Below are 12,061 nucleotides of genomic sequence, written 5' to 3'. Positions count from 1 at the left end.
ACATCTTTTCGATTATCAACCAGCATTGTGGCAACAGTAGATAAAATGAGAGAAGCCAAAAGTTGATTTTGTTTGCCCAGGCCTTCACATCTCTGGACGCTCCAGGATCACTGCACTTTGGGCTTTACACACACTGCAGCCGCATCCAACTAATCAACGCACACCCCTCACTCCCTGGCCCCATCCAACCTGTCACCACTTTAATATTGATGCCTCTCAGTCAAAAAGTCTTAGAGTTGAAGTCCCACTTCAGAGACGTGAGAAGATAATCTAGTCTGACACCATGGGAGGCATTTCCTTCATTTCAACAGCGTCTACACTTTAAAAGAGCTTAGTTGGCTGTAAAATGTTTTGGAATATCTTGAGTCTGTGCAAGGCACTATATAAATGTATGTCATCTTTATATATATTTTGTTGTTCTTTTTGAATTTGAATACCACAGAAACCCATGTCAATCTATATGTACCTCAATGCCAATTGACTCTGGTGATGATTTAGGGGGAGGCGATGGCCAAGTGCTATTATCACCAGGCTATTAACCCAGAAACTCAGCTAACGTTCTGGGGACCCGGGTTCAAATCCCACCACAGTAGATGGTGGAATTTAAATTCAATAAAAAATATCTGGAATTAAGAATCTACTGATGACCATGAAACGATTGTCAATCGTTGGAGAAACCGGTCTGGTTCACTAATGTCCTTTAGGGAAGGAAATCTGCTATCTTTACCTGGTCTGGCCTACATGTGACTCCAGAGCCACAGCAATGTTGTTCATTTAGGTTATCATTTCATGTCTGGATATAAAGCAAGGCAGCATAGGACAAAGTGGATGGGAGTGCTTCACCAGATATGCTAACGTACAGACTGAGGACTGCATTTACAGATTGTGCTTGCGATGCTGCTTTCAGTCGAGTGGTGGTGGGAAATTGGTCACATCACTGTCAAGTACAGCGCCCAACCTCAGTAGCTATGGTTTTACATCACGAATTATCCAACTCCCGTTTATTTTGCCGGCTGAAAAGTGGAGGAATTACCCTCATAGCATTTGGCTGGCTGGTTTATGCCAGTTTATACACCAAATGAGTTTCCTCACAAACCGCTTCCCATCCAAATGTTTAAAAAAGTTAAATAAAAAAAAAACACCTGAGGCCAAGGTGGCTGTTTAAATCCTCACCCAAACGTGGCAATGGTTTATGCAAAAGAACGCACAGTCATTGTTTTGTCCAGTGTCGCGAGGGCACAAATGCCAGCAATTAGTTAGTTTCCACTGAGCCTCCCACATTTGGGTAGATGTGTTCTACACTCTGTTTTCTTTTGGCAGTTTTGTAACAGTACAGCACTTAAACCTATAAATAAATTTTTTTTAAAAATCGACCTGACATCAAATTCATATTTTAATTCGATAATTTGTAAATGGAAATCATTCTGATGAAATGTCAAATAGCAAATCCAAATGCTTCAGTTTAGTTTGTGTGCGTCTAGAAGACGAAAGGAGTAGTTTACCTTAAATACCTCCAGTGGCAATGAAAAATTTTCCGCTTCAGAGAGAGCCTTTTCAAGGGCATCTTTCCATTCAATATCAGTTTTAAGAGCCTGGGTTTCTGAAAAGAAGTCCAGAAAAAAATCTATATCAACAAGTTGCCATAGTCCAAAAGCAGTTTTAAACAATTACCGGAATTCGTAACTGCTAAATCCATCACGTTTTTGTTCAGTTCCAAACTGACATATTGATAACCAATCTTAGAATACAATTTAGGCCCAAATTGAGAAAGTTCACTAACATTTAAGGTTAATACACAGTTGGGATGAGTGAGTTCCAAGTTTTACCAATAAAATGGACCTCAAGATATACATATTGGGAGCCAAGGAACTAAAACCCAAAAGGCAGTAACATACAAATATAATCTAGATTAAACAGTACAACACAGCCTGATCTGATCATGAATTATTATTTTGCCCTTTGATTTGTGACATAAAAATGCAGCATATTACAGAGTAACTAAAGCTCAATAAACCAGGACAAAATCTCTCAAGTTTTGTTTTCAAATGGCAACTTCATAAGTTTGTCAGGTCCTATAAATGAAAAGAAAATGTAAATCGATTTCAACATTTCTAAATCCCCTGCAATTATAACATCCTTTGAAAATTTAAATTTCAGTAATCCATAATCAATCCAAACACGCAGTGAGTCATCAGACGAGAACCTGACATAGAAAGTGCAGTAAATTTAAATAATAATAGGTGTAAACACAATTACGTTGTTTTTAATATGTTAACTAAGAAGTCTCATAACACCAGGTTGAAGTCCAAAAGGTTTATCTGGATCCGCAAGCTTTTGGAGCACCTGTCCTTCATCAGGTGAGTTTCAATATGATGTTATGCTTGTATAAATCTATGGATTGGATTTTACAACAACACCACAGTCTCTCCCAACACAGGCTAAAAGGCTAAAATGTCAGACTCCCCTCCCAGCAGAATAATGGCTCCCAGCTGCCTACTGAGAGAGGGGAGGTGGGATGTCTGGCCCCAGGAACAGGAAGTCACACTTCAGAGAGCTGCTGATCATTCAACTTGGAGCTTTTCAAAAGCTTCACAGTCCGGACTTCAGTTATAAAGATCACCAAACCTCCTTAACAGTTCATGGCATGGTGGCATAGTGGCTAGCACTGCTTTCTCACAGTGCCAGGGGCCTGGGTTCGATTCCCAGCTTGGGTCACTCTCTCTCCCCCGGGTCTGCACATTCTCCCCGTGTCTGCATGGGTTTCCTCCGGGTGCTCTGGTTTCCTCCCGCAGTCCAAAGACGTGTTGGTTAGGTGCACTGGCCGTGCTAAATTCTCCCTCAGTGTGCCCGAACAGGAGTGTGGCGACTAGGGGATTTTCACAGTAACTTCATTGCAGTGTGAATATAAGCCTACTTGTGACTAAATAAATAAGCTTAACTTTCATCTTTAACTTCTTAATGTCCATTTTTTTTAATAAAGGCAGTTCCAGGAGCTTTCCGTGTATGTTCAAAATCATGAAAATGACACGCCTTTTAGTAAGCATGACAATACTTTGATTTTATATTCGTGGTTAAATAACACAATTTACAATCATTTGAAAAGTAGGACTGGATTTTACTTGTCCGTGTAGGGCGTGTGCTTTTTTGGGGACGGCATGTAAAATAAAATGTCTTCACAGCTACTCGAGCTCAGGCCAATACCACAGAGGTGAGCAGATGCCAAATGAGGCAGCCAAACAACCATGCTTTAAAAAAACAATTAAAGGTAAATTAAGCTTCTTAGTTTCTACAGGCCCTCTGTCCCCACCCCACTAAGATGCAGCCTGTAGTAGTGGTTAGAGCACAGAAATTGGTACTATACCACCCTCGCTGGTGGGAGGCTGCAAATGCAGACTGATGAGTTTACCAAAATAGTTATTATGATGTACGTGAACACAGGAATTTATAATTCAAAAAGTTAACAGGAAAATTTTATATTCAGGAAATTTGCAGATGCAAACATTTTAATAGATCAGTAATTAAGGACAGATTTAATGAAGATTCCTCCCAAACAAATATTCAGGTTATACATATTAAAGAAATGATTTATCCACTGGTTTGCAACTGAAATGGTTTTGTCAATAAATTTATATTATTAATAAATTAAAGAACCGCTACAGTTTCTGAGGAGCAGGTACATCCAATGCTGTTAGGGAGGGAATTCCAGGATTTCGACCCAACGATAGTGAAGGAATGACAATATATTTCCAAGTCAGGATACTGAGTGACTTGGAGGGGGAACCTTCAAGTGGTGGTGTTCCAGGTATCTCCTACCTTTATCCTTCTAGATGGTAGTGGTTGAGAGTCTGGAATGCTCAAGGATCCTTGGCGAGTTCCTACCTTGCATCTTATAGATGGTATACACGGCTGCCACTGTTCATCAATGGTGCTGGATTAAATGTTTGTGGATAGTAATCAAGTAGGCTGCTTTGAACTAGATGTGTTGAGCTTAGAGTGTTATTACAGCTGCATTCATCCAGAAAATTGAAGAGTATTTCACACTCCTGACCTGTGCCTTGTAGACAATGGACAGGCATCGGGGAGTCAGGATGCAAGTTATTCACTGCAAGATTCATAGCTCTGTCCTACTCTTGTAGCCATAGTACTTATGTGGTTATTTCAGTTCAGTTTCTGGTCAATGGTAACCCCCAGGATCTTGATAGTGGGGGACTCAGTGAGGGTAATACTTTTGAATGCCATGGGGCAATGATTAGATCCTCTCTTGTTCGAGATGGTCATTGCCCAGCACTTCTGTGGTGTAAATGTTATTTGCCAATTGTCAGCCCAAGCCTGCATAATGTCCAGATCTTGTTGCATTTGGACAAGGACTGCTTGAGTATCAAAAGAATTGCAAATGGTGCTGAAACCTGTGCAAGCATCAGCGAACATCCACACTTCTGACCTTATGATGGAAGGAAGGTCACTGATGAAGCAGCTGAAGATGGTTGGGCCTCAGACACTAGCCTGAAGAATTTCCACAGTGATGTCCTGGAGCTGAGCTAGTTGACCTCCAATAACCACACCATCTTCCTTTGTGCCAGCTATGACTCCAACCAGCAAGAGTTTTCCCCGATTCCCATTGACTCCAGTTTTGCCAGGACTCCTTGATGCAATATTCAGTCAAATGCTGCCTTGATGTCAAGGGCAGTCACTCTCACCTCTGGCATTCAGCTCTTGTCAGGTCAAGACTGTCAAGATGTCAGGAGCCGAGTGACCTTGGCAGAACGTAAATTGAGCATCCATGAGCAGGTTATTGCTGAGTAAGTGCATTTGATAGATAGCACTGTTGATGGTGCCTTCCATCATTTTACTAAGTGCAGACTGATGGAGTAGCAATTGGTTGGGTTAGATTGTTCTGTTTCTTGTGTGCAGTACATACACTGACACTTAGATGCCAGTGTTGTGGCTATATTGGAACAGCTTGGCTAGGGGCATGGCAACTTCTGGAGCAAGTCTTCAGTACTATTGCTGGGATATTGTCAGCGTCCATAGCCTTTGCAACATCCAGCGTCTTTAACCATTTCTTGATCCCATGTGAAGTAAGTCGAACTGGTTGAAGACTGGCATCTGTCATGCTGAGGAGATCTGCGGGGCCCAGAGCCGGATCATCCAATCGGCATGGTACAGCCTTATCTTTTGGACTGTGGGCTCCTCTATCACTGAGGATGGGGACATTTACTGGGCTTCCTCTTCCACTGAGTTGTTTAATTGTCCACCAACATTCACGGCTGGATGTGCCAGGACTGCAGAACTGAGATCTGATCCGTTGGTTGTGAGATTTCATAGCTCTATTATTTGCTGTTTGACATGTCCTGTGTTGTAGCTTCACCAATTAACACCTCGTTTTTAGGCATGCCTGCTGCTGCTCCTGGCATATCCTCCTACACTTCATTGAACCAGGGTTGATTCTCTGGCTAGGTGGTAAGGATGGAGTGGGGGTTACGCCAGGTCATGAGGTTACAGATTATGGCTGAGTATAATTCTGCTGCTGTGGGTGGCCCACAGCGCCTCATGGATGCCCAGTTTTGAATTGCTAGATTTTTCTTTTCCTCAGTCTATCCCGTGTATTTGTTTACCAGTTGCGTATAAGTTTTGTTGTCAGGTTTTTTTTTTGGTTTCATTCTATGCTAAGGAGGATTCCAGGCAAACAAATTGAAAGCTGATTCAACGTTTAAAACAACACTCGCATAAATCACCTCCTTTAAATTAAGTAATCTAAATTCTTCCCACACCAGATGCTTTCCGCCTCAGATTTAAGACACTTAAAACTGTAAACTAATCCCACTGTTTTATGGCTAATATATTTACTCCCACAATAAACTGCTATTTCTCAATGCACTTCAATTGAACTAACAGACTGATTTGCTTTATTATTGTCACATGCATTAACATACAGTGAAAAGTATTGTTTCTTATGTGCTATACAAACAAAGGATACCGTTTATTGAGAAGGAAATGAGAGAATACAGAATGTAGTGTTACAGCCATAGCTAAGGTGTAGAGAAAGATCAACTTAAGTCCATTCAAAAGTCTGATGACTGCAGGGAAGAAGCTGTTCTTGAGTCAGCTGGTACATGACCTCAGACTTTTGTATCTTTTTCCCGATGGAAAAAGATGGAACAGAGAATGCCCGTGGTGCGTGGGGTCCTTAATTATGCTGGCTGCTTTTCTAAGGCAGCGGGAAGTGTAGACAGAGTCAATGGATGGGAGGCTGGTTTGTGTGATGGACTGGGCTTCGTTCACAATCCTTTGTAGTTTCTTGCGGTCTTGGGCAGAGTAGGAGCCCATACCAAGCTGTGATATAACCAGAATGCTTGAATGACCAGAACCAGAAAGAATGCTTTCTACGGTACATCTGTAAAAGTTGGTGAGAGTCGTAGCTGACACGCCAAATTTCCTTAGCCTCCCTGAGAAAGTAGAGGGTTGTTCCCAAACCAAAGGAATACAAGGACAGTTCATTTTAAGTTTCTTCATTCACTGCATCACTTACTAACGAACCGATTCTTATTTTTAGGTACAACACTTTTGGGAAAAGCAGTAAGTTTAACGATTGAGAAATAAACAACTTTGTAGTTCAAACTGTGTTAAAATCATGACCATTACTTTAACAAGAAGCATGCGTTCAATTCTGAAATCAATAATAGGCACAAAAATGTTTGCTAGCAAGGCAGAACTGTATCTAGCAGAGATGGAATCACACAAAGCAATAATTATAAATTGAAGCACAAGATCTCTCAAATCAATCTCATCAAACACATATAGATGAAACAGCTCAGAGTTCTGAAGAAGAGATTATGACTAAGCAATATTACAGCGAGTAATTCTGCATCACTTAGCAAATTTTCTTGATGCCGGTTGCCTATTTCTGAGGTTTGCTTTCTGACAAAATTAAATATGCAAATCCCTGGTTAGATTTTCACAGACTGGGGAGACTCTGCAAACCTTTAAAAAATGGCAGACGGAACCCGATTCAGGGATTCCTGACCCCATTCTCAGGGTTTTCCGATTTTCAGAGGCGTAAGGGGCAGGTTTGGTTGGATCATGAGCCCACAGATTGCGAGCCCACACCCTACATTCCCAATGACTGGGGACATTGCTGGGATGGGTACATCCTAGTCCGCCACAGGTTTGATGGAGTCCGCCAGCTTTTTAAAGAGTTGTACTTCGCGGTGCCTCAAGGATGTCATGAACCACAGTCTGCCTGAGGAAGCCTTTTGAAAATTTCCTCATGTCTCCTGTGCCAAAGTATGCTCCCTCGCCAAGGTATGCCCCGCACTCCAAATGGCCCCTCCTGCCCCTTACCAAAATATGTAACTTCCATGCCCACTCACCAACTATGCACAGTATAGCATCAATGAATCCTATAGTGATCGTGGGATATGTAAAAAAAAACTATAAGAAAGTCCAATCATTCACTCTTAACTTTCTTATAAAAAAACTCATTTACACTACAGGTCAATCAGTATCAACAGCAGAAAATACAAGCACTTACAATCTTTTTATCTTGTGTTAATAAATAAACAGAAATAGCACTGCCTTATTATGTATTCTTTGCTGACAACCCAGACATCCATTCGCTTACTGAAACACCTGATCCTCAGGTAAAAATTGCCTGAGTCGGGGATGGAGGGGGGTGAAGAACGGAGACACATACGTTGGCAATGGGGGCAGGGGGAAGGGCACGAGAGACCATACAGCACAGGTGATGGCAAGACTGGAGGGTCTGTTTTCACTATAACTGGAACAAAGTCTCACAGTACTGAGATGAAGGAACCCCTCCCAAACTCCCATTGTATTTCCATCATCCTTCACCTGACCCCATTCTGGGTAAATTGCGAAGAGTCAAATGGCAATCGCATGGGCTGGAATTACCCGGCTATTCTCGCCAGTGCAATCTTGCGGTCCTGCCAACGATGAACTCCCATTGCGGGCCCGCTGTAGGGAGCGCATAGACCAGGGCACTCAATGGTGGGCTACCTCTGCTGCAACAAAACACGTCGCAGGAGCATGGGAAATCCAGCCCAGGATGTTTATAGACCTGACTACCCACATCACTTAGAAAAGGACTTTAGACTATGGGTAAGTCAGATCGTTTGTTATCTAATTTCAAAACCACAAGAAACAGCTCTGCAGCAACAGAGACCATTAGGAAGCCACCAAACCAGCTGCAGTCAACTAAGCATCCAAGATAATAAACAGTAATACCTTGAAAGTGGCAGAAGGAGTCTCCCTAACCTACTTCGATTTCATGTTCACTTGAGAATCAACCTCTTGGAAGTTAAGCTTTGTGACACCTTGTAGCTTCCTGAGAAATCTCTGATTATAAGATCTTAATTTCAACTAAAAGCATCAACTCATCCAATAAACTCCAGGCCTACCATTAAAGAGAAATGGAGTCAATTGGTCATATTGTTTCTTTTTCCTTCATCTGTATCTAATTTTTGAGAGTGTTAGTTTGCATGAGGCGAGTGAATAACAGGTTGCATTTAAACCTCTGGGGCAAAGTGTGAGATATTCATTAACATTTTTATTTTTAAATTTAAACAAGATTGCTACTGCAATTATTTAAATTGGGACACTCACTGAAGATAAGAAGGTACACAATGCTCACAGCTAAAACATAAGAACATAAGAAATAGGAGCAGGAGTAGGCCATCAAGCACATCGAGCCTGCCTTGCCATTCAATAAGATCATGGCTGATCTGATAGTGGTTCAGTTCCACTTACCCGCTTTCTCCCCATAACCCTTAATTCCCTTATTGATCAGAAATCTATCTACCTGTGACTTAAACACATTTAACGAGGTAGCCTCCATTGCTTCAATGGGCAGAGAATTCCAAAGATTCACTACCCTCAGAGAAGAAGTTCCTCTTCAACTCTGTTCTAAATTGACTCCCCCTTATTTTGAGGCTGTGCCCTCAAGTTCTTGCTTCCTTTCCAAGCGGAAATAATCTCTCTGCCTCTACCCTGTCCAGACCCTTCATTATCTTATATGTCTCTATAAGATCTCCCCTCAGCCTTCTAAACTCCGAGTACAGGCCCATTCTGATCATCACCACCAACACAAATTGCCGCAACACTATATTCTCCCACTTAGCCTTTGCAATCAAACTAATTAAGGACCCCACACACTCCTGACATTCTCTCTTCCACCTTCCTCCATTGGTTAAAAAAAAAGTCTGAGGTCATGTACCAACCGATACAAAAACAGCTTCTTCCCTGCTGCCATTAGACTTTTGAATGGACTTACCTTGCATTAAGTTGATCTTTCTCTACACCCTAGCTATGACTAACACTACATTCTGCACTCTCCCCTTTCCTTCTCTATGAACAGTATGCCCTGTCTGTATAGTGTGCTAGAAACAATACTTTTTCACTGTATGTTAATACATGTGACAATAATAAATCAAATCAATGCCATGCCATACTTAAAATCAAACAAATTGGATTATCCCTCAAAGAAAAGTGCGAGGAGAATCCCTGCTCCAACTCCCTCTAATACAAGAGACAATGTTAGGTTAGATAATAAAGCACCTTGAGATATCCTATTTTAAACTGAAAAATGAAAAGCACCAAACTCAGGACAGCATTACTACCTATCTACGCCTGGGCTCCAGTCATGGTCAAGAATGATGTGGGACAACCACTGCTGCCTCACAGCGCCAGAGACCTGGGTTTGATTCCCAATTTGGGTCACTGTCTGTGTGGAGTCTGTATGTTCTCCCCGTGTCTGTGTGGGTTTCCTCTGGGTGCTCCAGTTTCCTTCCACATTCTGAAACTCGAGCTGGTTAGGTGCACTGATCCGAACAGACGCCAGAGTGTGGTGACGAGGGGGATTTCACAGTAACTTCTTTGCCGTGTTAATGTAAGCCTTACTTGTCACTAATAAATAAACTTTTAACTTTACTGATGCATCGGTTGATTTTCCGTAAAAACATAGAACCAAAGAAACCCTACAGTGCAGAAAGAGGTCATTTGGCCCATCGGGTCTGCACCGACCACAATCCCACCCAGGCCCTACCCCCATATCCCTACACGTTTACCCGCTAATCCCTCTAACCTATGCATCTCAAAACACTAAGAGGCAATTTTAGCACGGCCAATCTAACCCGCACATCTTTGGACTGTGGGAGGAAACCGGAGCACTCGGAGGAAACCCACGCAGACACGAGGAGAGCATGCAAACTCCACACAGTGACCCAAGCCGGGAATCGGACCCAGGTCCCCAACGCTGTAAGGCAGCAGTGCTAACCACTGTGCTACCGTGCCACCCAAATACATCCTGATTTTTGGTATCGTCATCTTTGAGTGGTCTCTCTCCAGCACAATATACTCATGAAAGCAATTATGAATTAGATTGATGGGTCAATTTAGCACGGCCAATCAACCTAACTCGCACACATTTGGACTGTGGGAGGAAACCGGAGCACCTGGAGGAAACCCACGCCGACACGAGGAGAGCACGCAAACTCCACACAGACAGCGACCCGTGGCCAGAATTGAACCAGGGTCACTGGCACTGTTTCTTCCATGTCTTGCAACGTAGAAGAAACGGAATTAAGGTTTCAGTCCAATATGACTCTTATTTGGAACTGGAGGGAGATAGGTTTCTCTGGTTCTGAGGAAGAGCCATGTTGAACTCAAAACGTTAACTCTGTTTCTCTCTCCGTAACTGCTGCCAGACCTGCTGAGCTTTCCCAACATCTCCTGTTTTTAATCATAGAATCCCTACATTGCAGAGGCCATTTGGCCCATTGAGTCTGCACTGACCACAATCCCACCCAGGCCCTATTCCCATAACCCCACACATTTACTCTGCTAATCCTCCGACACGAGGGTCAATTTAACACGGCCCATCAACCTAATCCACACATTTTTGGACTGTGGGGGGGAAACCGGAGCACTCGGAGGAAACCCACACAGACACAGGGAGAAAATGCAAACTCCATACAGTGAGCTGAGACTGGAATCGAACCCGGGTCCCTGGCACTGTGAGGCAGCTGTGCCAACCGTTGTGCCAACGTGCCACCCCATTCGAGATTTTTGCTATATTCAAATTCCACCATCTGCCATGGCAGGATTTGACGCCAGGTTCCTAGATCTTTATTTAAGGCATATCATTTATCTGGCAACTGTATCACTTGCCCACATTTCAGCATATACACACAGGTGTTAATGCCACAATGTACACACTGCATACATCATTCAGCATTAGGCTTAACTGAGTGAATATCTTTGACACAACAGCTCTTTTACTCTTTGCCAGACTTAGAATAAGTACCTGTTGGTGGGTCTAGCTTGCAACCGTTTTCCTGGCACCATCCCACTGGTCGGAGTCTGCAGTCTAAATAGAACAACCACTGGTCGTGTTTGTCGATATCGTTCAGTCCTTCGTAGCGTAAGCACAATCGCCCACCCACATTCTCAATCACACGGACTATCCAATATTGAAATGGGTTCTTAGAATCCTGAAGTTCAATTAGAGATTTGGGGGTAACGAGGTCCACTGTGTTCTTTCCTCTGAGTGGCTGTTCAAAATGGGGAAAAAAAAGTCAAATTATAAAACAAAAGTTAACTTATGTTTCAGGTGGAGAAATACACTTATTTTTCACACGTTAACATTCATAAATTCTCTCTTAAATTTCATGTATTAACGCCATATTCTGCACATGGGTTGTTTCCTATTTTAACATCATGGACTTACACTAGCAGTCCAAAGATGTGCGGGTTAGATGGATTGGCCTGGTTAAATTGCCCCTTAATGTCAGGGAGGCTAGCTAGGGTAAATTTGTGGAGTTATGTAGAGAAGACTTGGGTGGGATTGTGGTCGGTACAGACTCGATAGACCGAATGGCCTCCTTCTGCACTGTAGAGATTCAATGATTCAACAACAGTAAGATGGGGATGCTGAGAATTAAAATTGAGTCTGTGTTCTTTTTCTGCAACATTATTAGCTGAAGTAAAACATTCCGAAATACACACATATTCTAGGATTGGGATCGTATGGCTCTGCCAAGGCACA

The 12,061-nt window shown here is 42.6% G+C and overlaps 1 protein-coding gene across 4 annotated transcripts in view; it reads right to left on the bottom strand.

Annotated features, from left to right (window-relative positions):
- sfmbt2 (Scm like with four mbt domains 2) overlaps positions 1–12,061 on the bottom strand; it is a 192,442-nt gene that overhangs the window by 101,152 nt on the left and 79,229 nt on the right. For all 4 annotated transcript variants that reach the window (XM_080207712.1, XM_080207714.1, XM_080207715.1 and 1 more), the window contains exons 6-7: positions 11,321–11,567; positions 1,503–1,600 (exon numbers count right to left, since the gene is read on the bottom strand). In XM_080207712.1, coding sequence (XP_080063838.1) covers positions 1,503–1,600; positions 11,321–11,567 — 345 coding nt within the window. The remainder of the gene's footprint in view (positions 1–1,502; positions 1,601–11,320; positions 11,568–12,061) is intronic.

Source organism: Carcharhinus amblyrhynchos, chromosome 19 (assembly GCF_965287045.1).
Source record: "Carcharhinus amblyrhynchos chromosome 19, sCarAmb.v2.hapA, whole genome shotgun sequence".
Taxonomy (NCBI): domain Eukaryota; kingdom Metazoa; phylum Chordata; class Chondrichthyes; order Carcharhiniformes; family Carcharhinidae; genus Carcharhinus; species Carcharhinus amblyrhynchos.
This window is presented reverse-complemented; position numbering and strand designations above follow the sequence as displayed.